General features: G+C 35.3%; 2 protein-coding genes and 2 pseudogenes across 3 annotated transcripts; 1 reads left to right on the top strand and 3 right to left on the bottom strand.

The window, feature by feature from the left end:
* Window positions 1-1,456: 1,456 nt before the first annotated feature.
* Window positions 1,457-1,957, top strand: LOC147928048 (toll/interleukin-1 receptor-like protein pseudogene; annotated as a pseudogene).
* A 668-nt stretch (window positions 1,958-2,625) lies between these two features.
* On the bottom strand, window positions 2,626-4,879 carry LOC104741122 (putative inactive receptor kinase At1g27190 pseudogene; annotated as a pseudogene). Its single transcript, XR_015580248.1, has one exon. The product of XR_015580248.1 is annotated as a putative inactive receptor kinase At1g27190 pseudogene (transcript).
* A 664-nt stretch (window positions 4,880-5,543) lies between these two features.
* LOC104741121 (glycosyltransferase family 92 protein At1g27200) lies at window positions 5,544-7,953 on the bottom strand. The gene has a single exon (XM_010461903.3). The coding sequence runs from the start codon at window positions 7,564-7,566 to the stop codon at window positions 5,827-5,829; it is 1,740 nt and encodes a 579-aa protein (XP_010460205.2). The 5' UTR covers window positions 7,567-7,953; the 3' UTR covers window positions 5,544-5,826.
* A 4,281-nt stretch (window positions 7,954-12,234) lies between these two features.
* Window positions 12,235-15,148, bottom strand: LOC104741120 (TORTIFOLIA1-like protein 4). The gene is made up of 5 exons (XM_087485391.1): window positions 14,065-15,148; window positions 13,884-13,986; window positions 13,233-13,789; window positions 12,758-13,128; window positions 12,235-12,672 (listed from the first exon to the last, which is right to left on the bottom strand). The coding sequence occupies exons 1-5, from the start codon at window positions 14,887-14,889 to the stop codon at window positions 12,660-12,662; spliced, it is 1,869 nt and encodes a 622-aa protein (XP_087341517.1). The 5' UTR covers window positions 14,890-15,148; the 3' UTR covers window positions 12,235-12,659.
* Window positions 15,149-19,119: the final 3,971 nt, after the last annotated feature.

The raw sequence follows: 19,119 nt of genomic DNA, 5'->3' as shown, positions 1-19,119 counted from the left end.
GTTGTTATATCTCATATGTGTTGTAAGAGTTTGATTCTATATTTTAATTTAGAAAGTATTATATATATTTAACATTGTTTTCAAATTTTATTTTATTTAAATAAAAATTAAATATTTCTTTTATATTTATTGCCTTTCTAATCTATTCATAGTTATTTTTTAAATTTCCATAGTTAAATTTAAATTAACATATGTTGGATTTAACAAAACAAATCAAGTTTATTTGAGAATTAGATGTTCCTATTCCTTTTAAATGATCAATGTATAACATATTATACTTTTGAATCAAATTATGGACCCACCAACACTCACTTTTAAATTAAATGAGTTTTAATTTTAGGAGTTGGAAAAGTATAAAAGTTTGTTTGTAATTCCCATAACAATATCATTGTAGTGTTCTCAATGAATTTAATTTAATATAATATAACATGTTAAAAATGTATTAGTATGCACTTAATTGCACTTTTGTAACTCTCAAATAGTTACCTTTGATACATCGATTTCTAAATTATCTATTAAAAAAAAGACATATATCTCACTATAACCCTCATAGCCTCATATTTCAAATCTCACATAATTTTATAAATTCTACAATATCATTATGTTTCCTTGATTTAACCAATGATATCTTAAATAAATAAAAATTTCAGTTTATTTTAATAGGATATACATATAATATATGATATACAGTTTAATTATTTTCTTCTATATGAAACATTATCATTTCATATAAATCAAAGTCCATACACAATTAAAGACTTTAAGATAATAACCTAATAAAGTAGTTGCTGTTTTTTTAATTTTATTTTTCTGGAAAATGTATTAGTCTAATAATCTATGGTTAGACTCATTTAGTTATATATGTATGAGACACTGCAAACCTACTGTTTATTATTTTAATTTTTTCTTAATTTAAACATTTTAAATCTCTTTAAATTATCACCATAATTAAATAAAAAATATGCATAACTACACCACAAAATAAATTATGAAAATATATATCACAGTAATTTTAAAATATGACTATACTTACAAAAATATACGGCATATGGCATATAAGATACAACATGATTTAATTACACTAAATATATTATTTCAAAAGAAAATTTGATTTCTTTACTTTAGTTAAATTCATATTTACTTTAGTTAAATTCATACAGAATGAACAACTCACGCGTAGTGAGCTAACATCTAGTATATGTTAAAACTCTAGGAAACAAAACAATATTAAAAATCAGTATATATTATAGAAATTGAGAAAATCTCTAACTACTAACAAGTTTTAAAATGCTAACGTACGTGACATGAGATGCAGAGATGACCAAATTAAAATAAACATATAAAAAAGAAAGAAAGTGGCACTTAAAATTTTTAAAAGATCCATCTCTGCTTTCAAAGCCAAAGGTAATGAGATTTCAAAGGAGTTGACTAGAAGCTTGTTGAGGATCAGAGGGAGATGGAGACTGGAGGCGTTGTTCCGCATAGGCTCAAGTTCGAGATATTTCTAAGCTTCCGAGGCAAAGACACGCGCGACAACTTCTGTGAGCGTCTCTACGTCGCTCTTAACGGGAAGCAAAAGGTCCGGGTCTTCCGGGACAACGAGGGCATGGAAAGAGGGGATGAGATCGGTCCAAGTCTCTTCGAAGCCATCGAGGACTCGGCCGCATCCGTCATCGTCTTATCCCGTAAATACGCTAACGCTACCTGGTGTCTAGATGAATTAGCTACCCTCTGCGATCTTAGAAGATCATCTCTGAAACGTCCCATGGTACCTATCTTTTACGGGGTTGATCCCTCCGACGTCCGCAAACAGAGCGGTAAATTCGCCAAGCATTTTAAAAAACACGAGAAAAAACATGACGATGAGACGATTCAGCGATGGAGGCGAGCCAGTGGCGGAGGCAACGTACAAAGAGGGGTGTCACTTGACACCCATGACATTTATATATTTTGTTAATTATAGGGTAAATTTCCTAAATAATTACATGTTTTGGTTTAAAATATTCATAATGACACCCATGTTATATTTTCTTGGTAATGAAACACCAATGTTATATGATCTATTCTTCTCTTTGATACAATGCATATTTATTTTGCCACTTAACCATAATGATCTTTCCATTTTTGTTGACTAAAAATTTCTATAATATCTCCTTATTGTAAAAAAAAATCTGAAATATGCATTTATATATCATTTGTTTCTTCTTTTTTTACACACTTCTTGATTTAATTAATATTCATATATATATATGACACCTGTAAGCAAAGTTGCTGGCTCCGCCACTGAGGCGAGCTATGAATTTTGTTGGAAATATCCCTGGATTTTTTTGCGCGTAGGACTCACTCCACTATCTCATCATCATCATCTCTCTCCAACATACCCGTTTCTTTTAACTCTCTTGTCTTTATTATTAGACCAAAACCCCACATCTCGTCCAAAAGATATCATCATCACAACATAACAAACTAAGGATTGACTCTTTTGACCATTAAAGAATTAAAGATGAAATTAACAGTCAAAAACAGCTTCTTCAACGTTTCAACTCCAAGGCATAATCTATAAGGAATTAGACCAAATGGCAAAGTAGGAGGGCAAGACGAACTTGTTAACTTTTGTACATACAATTATGAAACATGACAGAAATCTTCTCATTTCATCAGAAGAGGTTACATACATTCCAAAGAGTACATTGATGACCCAACGAATGTACAGAATTATACGGTAGGAGGATAGAAGACAAACAAGAGTACAGACACTGTTAAAAACTAAGAACAGTAGGGAAGGAACAAAGAATGAGATATAAAGTAAAAAAAAAGGCTTTTGATACAAAGTAGATTTATCATACCTTTTTAGCGCTTAAGCTGCCAAAAAAAAAAAGAGACTACTTTCAGTTTCATACTCAAGCTTCTTGTTTGTTGAAGACCAGTGGAAATTCATCGTAATGCTCAGAAACACCGTGTTTATCTGCCATGCTCTTCAAAGATTCATACACTTGAATCATCGTTGGCCTTTCCTTAGGCCTTGACACAACACAGCCACATGCGATTTTCAAGAACTGCAATATCTCTTCATCATGTCCTTTACCACATATGCTTCTATCGATAGCGTCTTTGCTTCTACCCGTACCCAAATACTGACTCACCCAATCAACCAAACTCCCTTTAAACCCTTCCACACCATTAATAACAGACAAAGGCTTTTGTCCTGTAACCAATTCAAGAAGCACAATCCCAAACCCATACACATCTCCTTTCAAAGATGCAACCATAGTGCTTGAATACTCAGGCGCCACATAACCTAACTCCCCCAAATCCCCATTATTGAACGAGCTATCGTTAGAATCACGAGATCCAACCAGCCTAGCCAATCCGTAATCAGTAATCCGAGCGTCATAATCATCATCAAGTAGTATAACATTGGAACTAATAAACTGATGCAAATACGGCGGTTGGCATCCATGATGCAGCCAAGCTAACCCTTTAGCAGCGCCCACACCAATATTAAGCCGAGTCGGCCAATCCAAAATAGCATCACACAATCCACCATTATGCAACTGAGAGAACAACGTGCCATTAGACATATGCTTATACACCAACAGTCTCTCATCTTCCACAACACAATAACCTAAAAGCGGCACCAAATTCGGATGTCTAATCTCTCCTAACCTACTCATCTCCGACCTAAACTGTTTCTCACCAAACCCACAAGCGCTAAGCCTCTTCACCGCAAGTGCAGACCCATCAGGTAAATCAGCTTTATACGAAACACCAGTTCTAGACGAAACATCGATATTCCCTGAACTAAAATTATTCGTAGCAGCCATTAAATCACCTAATTTGATCTTCACAATAGGTTTCTGAAACAAAGTAACCTGAACAAGCTTATGTGACCTCAACAAACCAATCCAATCACTATCATCTTTAGATTTCCCAGCACCGTAACCTCTCTTCTTCCTACTACCTTCTCTAATAAAGAACCACCAGAAAATCACTAAACCAACACACAAAGATCCAACAGCACCAATCACACCAGCCACTATGATAATACTCAGGTTCCTCCCGTTCAACGCACCACACTTTGACAAAGGCTTCCCACAAAGTCCGTTATTACCACTAAAATCATCTTCTCCAAACCTCGAAAGCTCAGAAGGAATCGAACCGGAGAGATCGTTACCAGCTAGTGAAAGACGTCTAAGCCGATCTAATCGACTCAACTGAGAAGGAATCGAACCAGAAAGCTTATTATCACTCAAAACCAAAGCGTTTAGAAACTTACACTCAACGATCTGAGTAGGAATCGATCCGCCAAGGTTATTCCCAGATAGATCTAACGTAACGAGATAAGGAAGCCAAGAACAGATTTGAGAAGGAATCGAACCGGAGAGATCGTTTCCGGAGAGATCTAGAGACTGTAAACTACGACAAAGCTTAAGAGACTCAGGAATCTCACCGGCGAGCTGCATCGATTGGAGCTGGAGAGAGATGATACGATTCTCTTTCTCGTTCCAGCAGGAAACGCCGCTGAGTTTACAAATCGAAGAAGCGGAGGAGTTTGGGAAAGACCATGAGGTGAGTCGAGAAGAAGGATCCGTGAGCGAGTTTTTCAAACCTTGGAGACAGAGAACGTCGTCTTCTGCTGAAGATGATGAACAGAGTAAGGTGGTGATGAAGAGAAGTGTAATGAAGATCTTCTTCATGATAATAATAATAAAAAAAAAAAAAAGGTGGATCTAGTTCGGTGGTCTTCTAGGGTTAGAAGCAGAGAAGGAGAGGGAGAGAGAGCTTTCTATGGCGGAAGAAAGTTCATTGACTGTGTGATGATACTGAGAGGAGAAAGGGAAACTTTTGACTTTTTTTTTTTTTTGTTTTCTTAGTAACTTTTAGTGGAAATTATTAGTATTTTATCTTTTTTTTCTTGTTTTTTTTGGTTTGTTTGGTATTTTGATGGTTTGTTTTGTTTGGAAAAAAAAAGAATCTGATAACAAAACGACGCAGTTTGGAAAAGAAAAAAAGCATGTGTTTAAGAGAAGATGATGTATATATGTAACTAAGTCAGTCAGTCTCTCTACTAGTCTCCATGTTGTCATTGAAAAGGAAAGTTTTTTTTTTTTTTTTTTTTTAATGCAAACTATACAATAAGAATTTTTGGATTGTATGGTTTTTAAATTTCTTGTGTATTATTGATAGGTTTTGCCTTAAAAATCAGTCATTGTAAATTTGTAATTTTACTCCAACATATCAATTGATGGAAAAACTTTGAATTTGCATCTACTAGTAATGTGACTTAATTGAGATTATTTGTTTGTGAAAGGTTGGCTGGTAATAAATAAGTCACAAGAGTTTGGAACCTGTTATAAAGAAAAAGACAAAAATGAGAAGCATGTATGCACATACTCTTAACTTTTTTTTTTTTTTTTTTTTGACAACTTAAATAAGCCAAAACCCAAGAACATTGTTTACATAGGTAACTAAATGCGATTCTTAACTTTTGTTTATATGGACAAAAATATATATTATGAATGACATCAACCAAACAAAACAAGGATCGAAAGACTAATAAATTCATATAAGAACCCAAAGAAAAAAAAAAGAAGAATTTTGCAGTGTTACCGAAATTTATACATGTGGTAAACTCTGAAAAAAACAAAAGATTAGAAGCCATTTCAATTCTTCCCACCACCAACCCAACAAAAAAAATGAAGTAACAAAAGAAGGAAATAACAATATAGACTTCGTATGTAAATCTCCTTGTCAAATGTAAAAATGAATGTACACATGATGAAGTTATCTCTCAGCAACCAACCAACCAACTAAACAAAAAAAAAGTCATTCCTGTTGTTGTTGCCTCTGCCACAGCAAATAACCAGTCACTTGATCAGCAAAATTCGACAATACCAAATCCTTCAATCCAGTATCCCACACTTCACAGAACCTTCTTTTCCAATCAGGCGGCTCAATGGCCTCTGTCCCTAGCCCCGGAGCTCGATCTTTAGACCCTTGGTTCTGATTCTCTTGCCAGTCCACAACATAAGTAGCCACTCTTCTGTAAAACTTTGCTTTAAAAGTCTCCCAAACTTGGTACTTGTAATGGTTCACTACCGCTACACTCTCCACCAAACTCATATGCCCTATTCCTTCTTTCAATTGAAAATGATGAACTTCGTTTAGCAATGAGCTCGTGAGCAACTCTGGTCGTATGATCGACTTATGCCTCTCGGGGTTCGCTTGTCTACAAGTGTAACCTACTGTCACGCCTTGTGATGGAACCGAGGTTAAACCGGATGGACCATAACTATGACATTCTGTTCTGATCTCTCCAACAAGATCCCATGAAGTGTAGTCTGATACAAGAGACTTCAAAGCGTTTTTACTCGGTAAGCCTTGAGAGCGATGTGTAGGGAAGTAGTAGAACTCGTCAACATCAAAGAATCCAACCCAATTGCATTCTTCTTTCGCTCTAACCGCACAATGCGAGAAACCTGCTTCTTGAGTCTTGATCCAAGGCCAAACATGTCGACTCACATTGTAATTCTCCGAACTGAGCAACTCAATCTCATCTTGTATACCATCATCGCTGTTGTTGTCATATATAAACCAACGCTCGACACCAAGCCACGAGTGATACATGATCCACTCACGCAAGAACGGAGCTTGGTTCCAAAGCATTGTACAAACACAAAGCTCATGCTTATTATGAACCACATTCTTCTCGATCAAATCAGAACCGTAGAGTCTCGCAACCGAAGGCAAAGCAGGCGTAGTTCTTCCTCTAGGATCAATATGAATCACGCTCACACGAAACATCATCTCTGGATTTAGCTTCAAACTCTCAGGGGAAACACACCTCACAACTTCTTGCGCTGCAGCGAGAGCTTGAGTCACTTCTTTCTCATCCGAATCACCAATCTCGAATTGACACTTGTAGTAAGAAGGATCTGATTCCTTGTGAGGCCTTCGAGTCAATCCTTTAACAAACACAACCACCGTGTCACCATCAACCACGGCCTCGTAACCAATTTTTTCCCAATTATGAACACGACTGCTCTGCCTCTGCCTCTTCTTCGCCAAATCTCCACGGAATCGCAAATCAACAGATGAAGAGTAGTTCAAAGGAGCGTTAGGGCAACGAACAATGGATCTAAACTCATCGAATTCGTCACTAGAAATCGAGGGCAACACTAAAGTCTCTTCCTTTACTCCACGATACACACAAACTAGGTTTTTCTCATCACCTCTCCCGATCTTACTCGAGAGAATCAGCAACAAGTGGTCGGGGAATTGAACTCTGTCGTCAACTCTCAACTCAGGGAACTTACCGCCGCCGTGAAACGAACGGTGAATCGAATCCATGGACGATAAAACGGAGAGAGCAGGAACACGAAGAGACGGTCTCAGGGAATCGGAGCGAACAGAGAGTGTGGAGATACGGTCGGAAGATAAGAAGAAGAGCAAGACGAAGAAACAACAACAGAAGCATGAGATTAGATACCTTTGAGACAAGAACTGTGCTTTCAGTTGATGTTTGTTTCGTACTTTCCTCTTCTTCCCATTCTCATACTCCGTCATCTTCTTCTCTTCTCTTTTGCTTAGCCTCACAAAAATTAAAACTTTTTTTTTTTTTTGCTTCTGGTTGTTAGAAGAAACAGAACAAGGGTTCGTCGTGCTTAATAAAACACTGATCTGAAGAAGAAGAAGAGATCTGGTTTTTTTTTTGGGTTGCGCCGGCCGACAAAAGTACCTTTCTTCTTGTTCCTTTTATTTATTTATTTTTTTTTTTTTCCGAAATTCCTTTTTTTTTTTTTTTATATATGTAAAGAGATTAAAGAAAGGAATATATATAATGGAATTTAATTACTTTATTCTCTGAAATCGTTTGTAAAGAATAAAAACGGAAATAATCGTTGTGATAAAGAAGGAAAGAAACAAGGAAGACGCGTTTTTGTATTTTTGAGTCGCGTTAGAAAATCTTGTTAACGCCACCGATTAGTAAGTAGTACTAATCATTTGCTCACTTTTGTGTTAATTAAAGTGATTAGTTAAGGAGTTTAGAGTTAACAAGTCATTTTCTTCTATGGCTTTATGATTTGTGTTAGTTTAATAATTAAGGCGAGAAAGATGCCACTAGTTGTGCGACTTGTGTCCAAAGATGCGACGATGAGGTGGACCATATTCTCTCTCGTCTTTTTTCTTCTTTTTTTTCTAAGGGCTTTTGCAAAAAAAAAAGAGAGAGAGACGTATGATTCTGTGACAGTTGTGTAGTTGCGTAGTTGCGTGGTCTTTTAGTTTTTTTACGGCAAATAATTATTGTTTTTCAAGATTCGCTGGAGGATGAGGAAGAGGACCAAACCTCTTGGTACAAAAGCAAGCATGATTGTATAATTCTAAAGTAAAGGCTGCTAATGTGTGTAGCAACACGATTGGTCGGTGAGGAATATGTATGGTTTGATTAGTTTAATTTGGCTGTACAAATAAATAATATCAATGCGTTGAATGATGATGACATCAAAGATGAAATGGGTTGAACTTGAACCTAATTATATACTAGTATTTTAGATAAACCTGTTTGTATCTATATAGTATTCTTTAAATTAAGAATTGGTTAGGAAATGACACCTTTAAACGTTCCATTTGGTAAAACAAAATCTTGTGAACATGTTTTGTCACTATAGTAATAAGTATGCTCGACGACAAACTCTTTTCAGTACTTGATATTTTAATTAGTAAAAGATAATCAAATGGTTAGTTAAGTAGATTTACTTTGTGACGGTAAAAGATCTATGATATTAGTTTTGTTACGTCTCTTAAAAAATTGGCTTCTCACGAGTTCATCTTATTACAATGTAGGTCTTGATGGATGTGACGCTGAAGGCGATTGCTCTTCATCCATATTGCGTTGCCGACCTCGAAAGTTTGGTTCATTGATCAAATGGTGTGTTTTAAAGAAGTACATACAATTTTGCTAAGGGTATATTAGTCAATAATAATTCTTTCTTTGTATCATTGGATTTGAGATAGCTTGGTTTTGTCCTCTTTAACCGACGTCTAGTATTTCATTTCATTTTTAATCTAGTATTATAATGAGTTTAATACGTGTGTCTTGTGAAATTAATTATCGTGATTGTTATGGATTTTGTAAGATATACATAAAGGCATTCGGCATATATATTTAAATCTTTTCAAATAATATACGTATATAACAAATGTTGGAAAAGGACAAACGAAAAAGTGAGTGATGAATTATAGTACTAGTATATGTTTGATCCCAAATATTGATATGTTTTTGGTGGTCTTAGCCAATCAAATATCTTGCAGAGTAAACATGGTTTTTGTAACTAGAGTTTTGTTTAAAAAAAAATAGAAATCATATAGTACTGATTAATAAGTCATATTTTAGATTGTTGGTAAATAAAATAAAAAAAAAATATTGATCGATTCTGTAATGAGTCATACATATTATATATATAAAAAAGAGATTAGCCAAAATTGGATATGAAGAACGTGGAGATTAGGTATAGGGTTTACTTTAGGATAGTGGGAAGTTGTCTTGCACATTACTTATTTGAATCGCTGGAATCATGTTCCTTTGTTCTCTTTCTCGCCCCCATTTTTTTTTAATGTATAAATTATAACAAATGATTACATCCATTCTTTACCACAAACTGATGAGCTAGTGGTTCTAGTATTAGTAGAAGAGTCGCCTTGTTGGTCTAGGTCAAGGATCGATTCTCTTTAAATGCAGAATTACTCAGTTTTATCCCTTTGGCCACATAGGTATATATCCATTGCTTACAGTCCATTTGCATACCTGGGGGACCCTATCCGTGAAATACCCTCTCTCCATAAAGATTAGTCTCAGATCCTTGCATAAGTATGGGGATTTACTCTCTCAATTAACAAAAAAAAATGGAATGTGCCTTCCATTACAATTATACATCCATTCTTAAATTTATATATCCCCCTTTATCATCATGTTTGTTATTCTTGTTTGGCTCTTTCTATTATGAATGATTGCCATTAAAACCAGCTACATTCTTCTTTCCGTATCCCATACTTTATCTTTGCTGTTTTATCATTTCTTATACTCCTGTCTTTATAGCATACACCAAAAAGAAAACCATAATATGTTCACAAAAAAAAACCATATACACTGGTACACATGCATGTTATTATCCAATAGGGCTAATTTGTCTGCTAACCAAATTCTGGTATATAATTAAGAATATAGCTTAATAATTCAAAAAATTAAGTAAATAACATAAGGGGTAGAAATAATTACCAAGTGGGGTTTTAATGGTGGTGGAGGAAGGTGGCCAGAGGTGGTGGAGGTAGGTGGCCGGAGGTGGTGGAGGAAGGTGGCCGGAAGTGGCTAGAGATGGTGGAGGTAGGTGGCCGGCCGGTGACCAAAGGTGGTGGCCGGAGGTGGCTAGAGGTGGTGGAGGTAGGTGGCCGGCCGATGATTGGAGGTGGTGGCCGGCCGGTAACCGGAGGTGGTAGCTTCGGCCGGAGGTGGTGGTGCGCAGTGGCCGAAGGTGGTGGTGCGCGGTGGTCGGAGATAGTGAACGGTGGTCGGAGGTGGTGGTGGATGGTGGTTGGTAGTAGTAGGAGATAGGTGATAAATGGTGGTGATGGTAGAAGTAATTTTGTGATTAATATAGAAAATATATAGTATATAACAGTTTTATAGTTAGAATAGTTATCAAATGAATTAAAGATTTTTTGTTGGTTATACACTCAAATTTCTCTATCCAATATCCACAATGAGTCGGCTCCTAACAAAACTAAACTATATATAACCCTAGGCGTATAAATGCTGAGGCCATCGTCCATTATACACGGTAACTTCCAAAACACTTTAATTAAGCAATCCTCTACGTAAAATCTTTCTAATAAAATAGCTAGTATTATCTTCACATTATAAGAGACCAAAAAATAATAAGAAGAAGCTAATATTGAGTTTGAAGCTCCCAATACATTTTCTTTAACTTTTGGGTAAACTATCGATCGAACAACAATCTCCAATTTTTCACAATAAGTTCTGACGACTTGATTCCTCCACGGATCGGACAAGATTTATGTTTATGCTAGTGCTAGGTTTACGTAAAACCCAATAGATCTCAGAATTGCATATATAAATAGTTAAATACAATACAAACATCTTTTGGATATAGTAAATTAGTAATAAGAGAAGTTCCCAAAACAAGTCAAATTACTTCCACAATTATATGAAACGATGAGAAAAATGCATTAATCAAACTTGAAGATCTCTTTGTTAGGACCAAACCCTACTTAGATGGAATAGATTGAGCCGATTTGACTTCTGCTCCGAGTTTGGAACCATTGTTTTTTTGGTACTTTTCCAAAAAAAAATTCGTACCACATTACTGCCAATAAATGTTCCTCCTCTGGTTTCTACCAAAAAAAACAAAAGGTTCCTCCTCTGGAATTTTAAAAGTTACAAAATTCCACAACGATTGGGTCACAAGCTAACAAACCAAATTCAATCCCCTACATTTGGGCCCAATTGGGGCGGCCTTAAAATTAACATTAATAGAGCGAGACGATGAGTTGCAATTTCTGACCTCAAAGACCGACCACGTGCGGCTGTATACAGTTGATTAGTTGCATTGCATACAAGTATACAACAAACGAAAAGGAATCCAGCTGCTGACTCTTACTTTGACTTATTCGGTTGTACTTTTCCCTAGTCTGATGCGGTCTAGTTCGCTTTAACATCATGGACACAAGCAAAATTTCATATCAATACCGACTATGATTTTACTTTGTTTTGGTCTCCGGTCCGAAGACACTATCAAACCCAAAGATCCATAATAACCTCTTCTAGTTCTAGGTAATCCAAAACCAAAAAAATGGGATAAATGGCGTACATGATAATATTATTATTCAACATTTGCGGCCACCGGATTTGCCAACTGATTAAATGTTCCCTTTAATGGAGTATTTTTTTCGTTTTGTTTTTGTTTTGAAATTAGGTTCGTCCATTGCATCGCGGGACCATGATACTGAAAACAATGCAGGACTTTTTGTGGTAGTCATGTTTTTATCACCTACCTTATCTTATCATCCATTTATCACTATATGTAAAAAAATCGTTTTATTGTGTATGTATCAGACCGTCATATGAATAGGAGTTGGCATTCAATAATTTCTGACGCTGACATGACATATTATTATTGAGTGTAGTGAACTCATTTGTGTATTGTCTTGATTCTTACGTAGCAGCAAACCAATAATTCCTTTCTTTCCCAAAAGATTTTACAGTACAGATCGGAGTAAAAAAACACAAACACAGTCACACAAATCTTTACATCTCTTCTTCTATTCATGGTTTTGTCAATAACTCTAAAACTCACATTACAATAAATATCAGATCTATTCACATGCATTTTAATCTTTTTGAAACTCTCTCTATTGATTCACTCACTGATTAAATTAATAATATGAAGCTTCCTTTAACATGTGTGATCAGAGAGAGCTTAAAATTTCAAACAAGCGGTTTGAAGCAAAGCATCGAATCTGAGATTTGGCTTTTTTTTTTTTTTTTCATTTTCAGCTTCTTGAGTCGGTGTCTGGTCAGCTTCATCACTCTCTTCCTCAAAAAAATTGAATCACTCAAGTGCACTCTTTCTCCGCTCTTTACTTCAAGTAGATAATCTGAATACGCAAAGCAAACCTTTAATAACCAAAGCTTCAGAGGGTAAAATAATCACTGAGGAAAGCAACTAAAAGATGCTTTTACCTGGTGGTTGGTTTCTGTAGTGTTGTATGCATAGAGTCTTGGAACTGGTCTCTTGGTGATCTCTTTTGAAAAACAGAACCTCCTCTTTGAATGTTGTTCGCGTCTGTTGTTGATACTCGGCCATGAGCAGCCATTTCACTAGCTGTGTTTCTAATCCGTGGTCTCTCCTCTGTCTTTTTCCAGAACTTGGGACTTAAAAACTCTGTACCAGGTAGTTTTGAACAACTCTCTCCCGCACAGCCACTACTATTCTTAGGAACTCTTCCGTTAGAAACCGCTAGATCGCATGATATTTCATCCAAAGCCATCTCTAGACCGCTGACACGAGACTCCAGAGACTGGATGCCACTCTGTGAGGTTCCCATAAATTTCTAAATCCAAAATGAAAAAAAATTGAAGTACTACATCAGTGAGGAGGACTGAGTCATCTTCATAACTAAACATTCCATTTACACTAATACCAATTGTATAATACCTGTAGTAGGTCTAAGAGACTAGACTGTTGATTCTCAATGAGAGCAAGCTGTTCCCGTATCAAAGACAGTTCCTCACTATCTTTCCTGCTCTCATCAACATCATCTTTACAATTCTTGGCAACAGAATCATAAGAATCACCATCGTCACTACCGCAAGGTGCAACCCTTGAGCCAGACTTCAAACCACCAAAGCCAGATACTTTGTTATCTTCCCGGCTTTTCTCAGAGATAGTATGTTTGATTATATCTGGTCCCCCTGGCCCTGAGTTCGCCGTCTCTTCCGATTCTACCGAAGATTGCTTAATCGGAGTAAACTGTGGTGGTCCCTTGTTGTTATCCACAATAGAGGCTACAGCTGCTAACATGGTCATATTCCCTTGATTTCTCTTTGGAAGGTTCTCCTTTTGTCTAGTTGCTGGATATGATCTATTCACAGGCACGGATGGGGACCTCTTCATCATAGGCGTTACTTTCTTTGGTCTCCCGGATTTAAAACCAACGTCCATTGTTGAACTTCTCGTGACTGAGGTAAAGCATCCAATGCTACTACCATCATCTGATAACCAAATTTGTAGAATTCAACAAGTTAAAACTTTTACATTTTCACTGTATCTATACAGAGACAACAAAGTCATGACTAGTACACATACCTGTTGAAGAAGATCTTGATGGAGATAAAGAAGTTTCATCATCATTTGAAACTTCCTTCCATAGATTCAATGCTCGATTCATAGTTTCTCTCACACTTTTCACCTACATTTGTATAATCCACTAAGCGTCAAAAACAGAACACATACCAAAATAAGTCTTTTTTTTTAAAACTTTTTTTACCTTATCAAATCTTCTGCTCTCAAGAGCCGCCGTGGAAGCTTTCTTGTATTGAGAAGCCAAGTCTTCAGCCGTCGCAACTTTACCCAACGCCTCCGCAGCAGACTTCCTCGCAGCCCAATCCTCGCTGCTTAAAAACTCAATCAAAACCGGAACTAACCAATCCAAAACCGGTTTAGTACCCGCACCACCGGCGGTAATGATACTCCCGACGGCACTCAACAACGCAGCTTTAGCTTTAAAACCTTCACTCTTAAGCAACTTCCCAATCTTAGGCAACGACTTCCTCAACTGCTCAGACTCCGGATCCGTCGCAGCTTCAACAGACGCCGCCAAACACAACGCCGCTCCGATCTGAAGATTCGAGTCACCTTCCTGAACCAAAGTCTCGATCAACGGCTTCGCGACGGAAGCGAACGGCTGCCTCGTGACGTGAGCCGACATATCAGCCGTAGCGACGGCGCAAGCGGAGCGAACAGAGGAATCCGGATCTCGGAGACGGCGGATGACGGTGGAAACCATCTTAGCGAGGTGAGGCGTCAGGGAATCGCCGTGGTAACGAGAGAGAAGCGACAAGAGAGCGACGCACTGTTTCCTGACCGGAGATTTAACGGAGGAGTCAGTGTTGTGGATACAGTTGAGAAACGGAGAGAAGGAGTCGTGAGTGAGGCTTTTAGCGATGGAGTCGAGCTCCGCTGAAGCGAGAGCTAACGTGTCTCGATCAGCGAGCTTGTTGAGACAAGCGATGACTCTTTGTTTTAGATCAGGTGGTGTTGACGGTGACTGCGACGACGGCGATGTTGAAGACGACGACGGAGATAATGACATTTTTTTTTTTTTCCGATTATGTGATAAAACGTGTTAGCATTAAATGGCGGCAGAGAGAGAGAGAGAGAGAGACTTCTCCGACTCCGACGATATAATTCGTACAGACAGTTTTGGGTTATTTTGGGGTTTTTTAAATGCTAACAACAAAGAAGAGGGAAGGAAGGAGCGAGCGAGTGATGTTAACAAACAAACAATTAAAATTAAAATAATGTTACTATTTTCATTTTCATGTAATTAAATTGGCTTTTTATATTGCAATATGCGATAGTTACATATATATATATATATATATATATATTTTTTATGAAAAATAAAGGTGATGATATACAACTTGATAATAGACTTTATCTACTTCGGGAAACAATTAAAGAAAAAAAAATGGTGTTAAATTGACAATATTGCAAAATATATTTTAATCCAACTAAAAATGTAGATAAACTCTAACTAGTTTGTTCAATTCAAACATTCTATTTCATTTATTTATTTTGTTTCTTTTATTACCAATACTAATTCGAAATCTGTGGTCCGTTTTTTTTTTTTTTGAAATTGAAATTGGATTATTTTTAGAAAACATAATATCACATTCAAAATTGAATTCCATTTAATAACGTGTATTATTATTATTATTATTTTGCAGATTTCTCTAATTTACTGAACTTAAATGTACTTTTTGACTACACTTTCTTTGCTTTCATTATTCTTCCCAATTGCTAATTCTTTTTATTAATTAGATTAAATTCTATATGGGTAGAAAATCATGGAAATAATAGTAATAATAATCTTTATAATTAATAAATAAATCTAAATTGGATTTAAAGAAAATAGTTATAGTCATTGGTGAGTTTTTCTTACAGATATAGTGTATAGGTCAGAAAGATTCTGTCCTTTTTTTTTGATGTCGTGTTAAATCTCTCACAGAACAAAAGCTAGATATGATATAATATATGATTTGAAAATTCAAATAAAGTAATGTAACCATAACCAAATAATATGTTAGAATAGGACAAAAAAATAAAATGAAACAAAATTAAAACTGACAGGTAATGGAATATATATCCTAACTGGCGAGAACCTTTAGAACAGTTCCAAAAATTTACAGTATAATCTATTAATTAATAAAACCGATTAAGACAAAAATATGTTGTGTTTCTGGTAATGATATGCTGTACATAGTGATGTGTGTTTGACATTTGACTTGTTCAGCGTATCAATGATGCTATTAATCAGATTTTAATCCTGCTTTTTTAAATGTTTTATAATTTCTGGGGCCAAAAAAATGATTTGACTTTATAGTTTACATGATGTAAGAAATGGCAACCACCAGATTTCATTTCCGTATTATATAGTGTGGATGGAGATAGTTTATTTGTTAATTTGATGAATATATATATATGTATATGATCTGATTAATTACGTGATTATGTGATTTTTGTATAATCAAATCATATGGTAAAAACTAAAAACAATAGAGTGGTATAGAATGGTAAATATGAAGAGGAAGAAGGAGAGAGACATTAATAAGAGAAATAATGTGAAAGCACGTGAAGTTGAAATGGAGAGTGCAGGCAAATTGGCCTGACGAGCACGTGACTTGATTTACTCCTCCTCCTTCGATTCGATGTTGTTACTGCGACTCCTCTTTTTTTTGTTTCTTAAAAGATTTCATATTCAAATTTTATCATGTGTCATGTGTGGCCAATAGTATTATGCAACAAGCAATGGTATTTCAAATGTAAAAAACATCTAAAGCATTAATATGGTACATATGGTTGGTTACTTTACTCGTATGTTATTACTAGTCTTGTGACGTGTAATCAAAATACCATGTACGTATTGTTCCAAACGATAAATAGAGTTACCTTTTTCTACGTGTACAATATAATAACTAGTTTCACGCCTATAACGTATGTAGAATATGATATGAAAAATATACATATATAGAAGATTTTTTTAAGTTATGGAGGAACAAAGGAATGATCACTTTCATGAACATTACAGTTATTATCAAGACGGCGACGTCAATTTTGTAGCATTGTTGGGAAATACATATACCCTCCATGTGACTTTTGTTCGTCCCACACCCTTCTTTTATGGTTTCATTCTTTCTGGCCTTTTCCTGCTTTCGTCTTGTTCTTTTCGTTTATAAAATTTGATTGGTACTCAGAATGACCTTAGCCGAATCGGTACAAGATCATCATCATACTCATCGGTTGTATTTGATCTAACTGGTTCTTTGCGACAATAAGTTTGCTAGCTGGTGTATAAAAATATTAAACCATCAAGATCATGTAAATAGTTCAACAGTGAAGGCCCAGCTAATTAAGGTGGCATGGATTATATTAAAACACTTTTGTTTCTGTTACGACATCTATTTAAGTTCAAAATCAAATCAATTGCCTCCATCAATGCTAGAATGTCTTTTTTCCCCCTCCTTTTTCTTGTATTCTTATGAGATGTCGACCGTTCTAGCTTATTTTACTTAGAAATATATCAAAAACATTATTATTAAATTATATGCATGAGTTAATAACAATTAAACTGTAACTATTCGTTACTAGATTAAAGCCACGTTCTACCATTCGTAACTTCAATCATAATATAACAATATCTCATACATCTCCAAAACAACAATTAAATTAAATAACCATAATCCTTTATCCTAAAAAGGAGTTTTTATATCATGCTAAATCAGATGTAAGAGCTGAAAAATGGACAGAGTGAGCAAAAGGGGATAAATTAACATTTGGAGCGAGGACCAAATGGTGGATGTTGATGTTAGTAATGTTGTTTGACTAAGTGGCAAAGCTAAACTACAAATAATAATTAATACAAGTTGGGGAAAGATAAGAGAAGAGCTTTCACATGGACATACCTCAAATGGTGACAACAAACTCCCACATTTTTTAGTTATTTCTCATATTTTTGCACCTATGTTTTTTCCTTGCAAGGGAACACTTGCACATGTTCTTATTTTCTTCTTGGTTTTTAAAAATAAATAAATAGAATTTTATCTTTTTTGGATGAGATGAGAGATGCATCTACCAATGGAATTGTGTTGTCGCCTGTAGGCAATATGAAATTTTAATAGAGAGTTAGGTTCATGTACAAGGAATCGTCCATGTGTGCCCAATTATGACCCCAAGACCACATCTATATAGCTTGAATTCGCCCCCTTTTTCTTTAATTTATATATCTAATTTGATGTAATTCCGTAAGAAGAATTACTTCATATCATTTTAAAAAGTTTAATACTGTTTGTCGTCAAAATTAAATAAACTAGAATGAAAGTTATATAGCAAAGTTGATTGGAACTGTCCTCCTATAGAACTATTATAGATGATGCAGAAGTAGTCGTAGAAGACCAAATAAATTGTACATATTAATGTATTATGAAGTAATTATTATGTAAAATCGACATCTTTATAAGTTTAGGGTAGGCGACAGCCGACACATTCAATTACTATGTTTTGGTGGCTAAACCAATAATAGGGACACTAACCAAATATTACATTTGTTTAAAAGTGACATGCATGTTAAATCTCTGTGTTCATATAATTAATTTATATTCTTAGGATGATTATTACCGTCTCAGATCACATGTTCAATCATTCTTTTGTGAAAAACTGAAAACAATTCAATTATTTGTTTTCCACAACTCAAATCTAGTTATATACGGTACTATATATACACTTGTTTTATATATTTTGGTGCAACAAATGAAAACGATATCTTCTAACATCATAGCTAGTGGAAATTAAAAGGCACAGTTCTAATTCCTTTGATCTCCGTACAATAATTAGATTGTAATTAGTGACTGATATCAATGAGTCAGATGCAAAGGTCTTTCTCTTTTGTATATTTGATCTCTACAAAAATTTGGTTAATACTATAATTTACCACCAAATTAAAGTGTTATGTTCAATAACTTTGTTGGTTATATATAGAGACTATTAAATTTGTATAGAAATTGTAATGACTATAACAAAGGACTGGGTCCAAGTTTTGCTTGGACTTTTGTTATTATCATTTGCAAACATTAGCACAAGAACCAATCATAGGCATTTTCCACATGGAAGCTGCTCCTCAATCATGGCTAATTTTTGGATTCATCTATGCATATATTACATTTTTTATTTAAAAAATATAACATTAAAATTCATTGATTTAACATCTCTGCAGTATGATGAACACAGCATATATATTACGTAAGTGCACATGCACCACTTTACC

This window comes from Camelina sativa, chromosome 14 (genome assembly GCF_030686135.1).
Source record: "Camelina sativa cultivar CO46 ecotype springtype chromosome 14, ASM3068613v1".
Taxonomy (NCBI): Eukaryota; Viridiplantae; Streptophyta; class Magnoliopsida; order Brassicales; family Brassicaceae; genus Camelina; species Camelina sativa.
This window is presented reverse-complemented; position numbering and strand designations above follow the sequence as displayed.

What these genes read in the sequence shown, in the direction of transcription:
- LOC104741120 (XM_087485391.1), bottom strand. Translation starts at nt 14,889, where the DNA reads ATGTCATTATCTCCGTCGTCGTCTTCAACATCGCCGTCGTCGCAGTCA. An exon ending in ATCAAGATCTTCTTCAACAG is followed by an intron (nt 13,790 to 13,883) that starts GTATGTGTACTA and finishes TTTGGTTATCAG; the next exon opens with ATGATGGTAGTAGCATTGGA. An exon ending in GTCTCTTAGACCTACTACAG is followed by an intron (nt 13,129 to 13,232) that starts GTATTATACAAT and finishes TTTTGGATTTAG; the next exon opens with AAATTTATGGGAACCTCACA.
- LOC104741121 (XM_010461903.3), bottom strand. Translation starts at nt 7,566, where the DNA reads ATGACGGAGTATGAGAATGGGAAGAAGAGGAAAGTACGAAACAAACAT.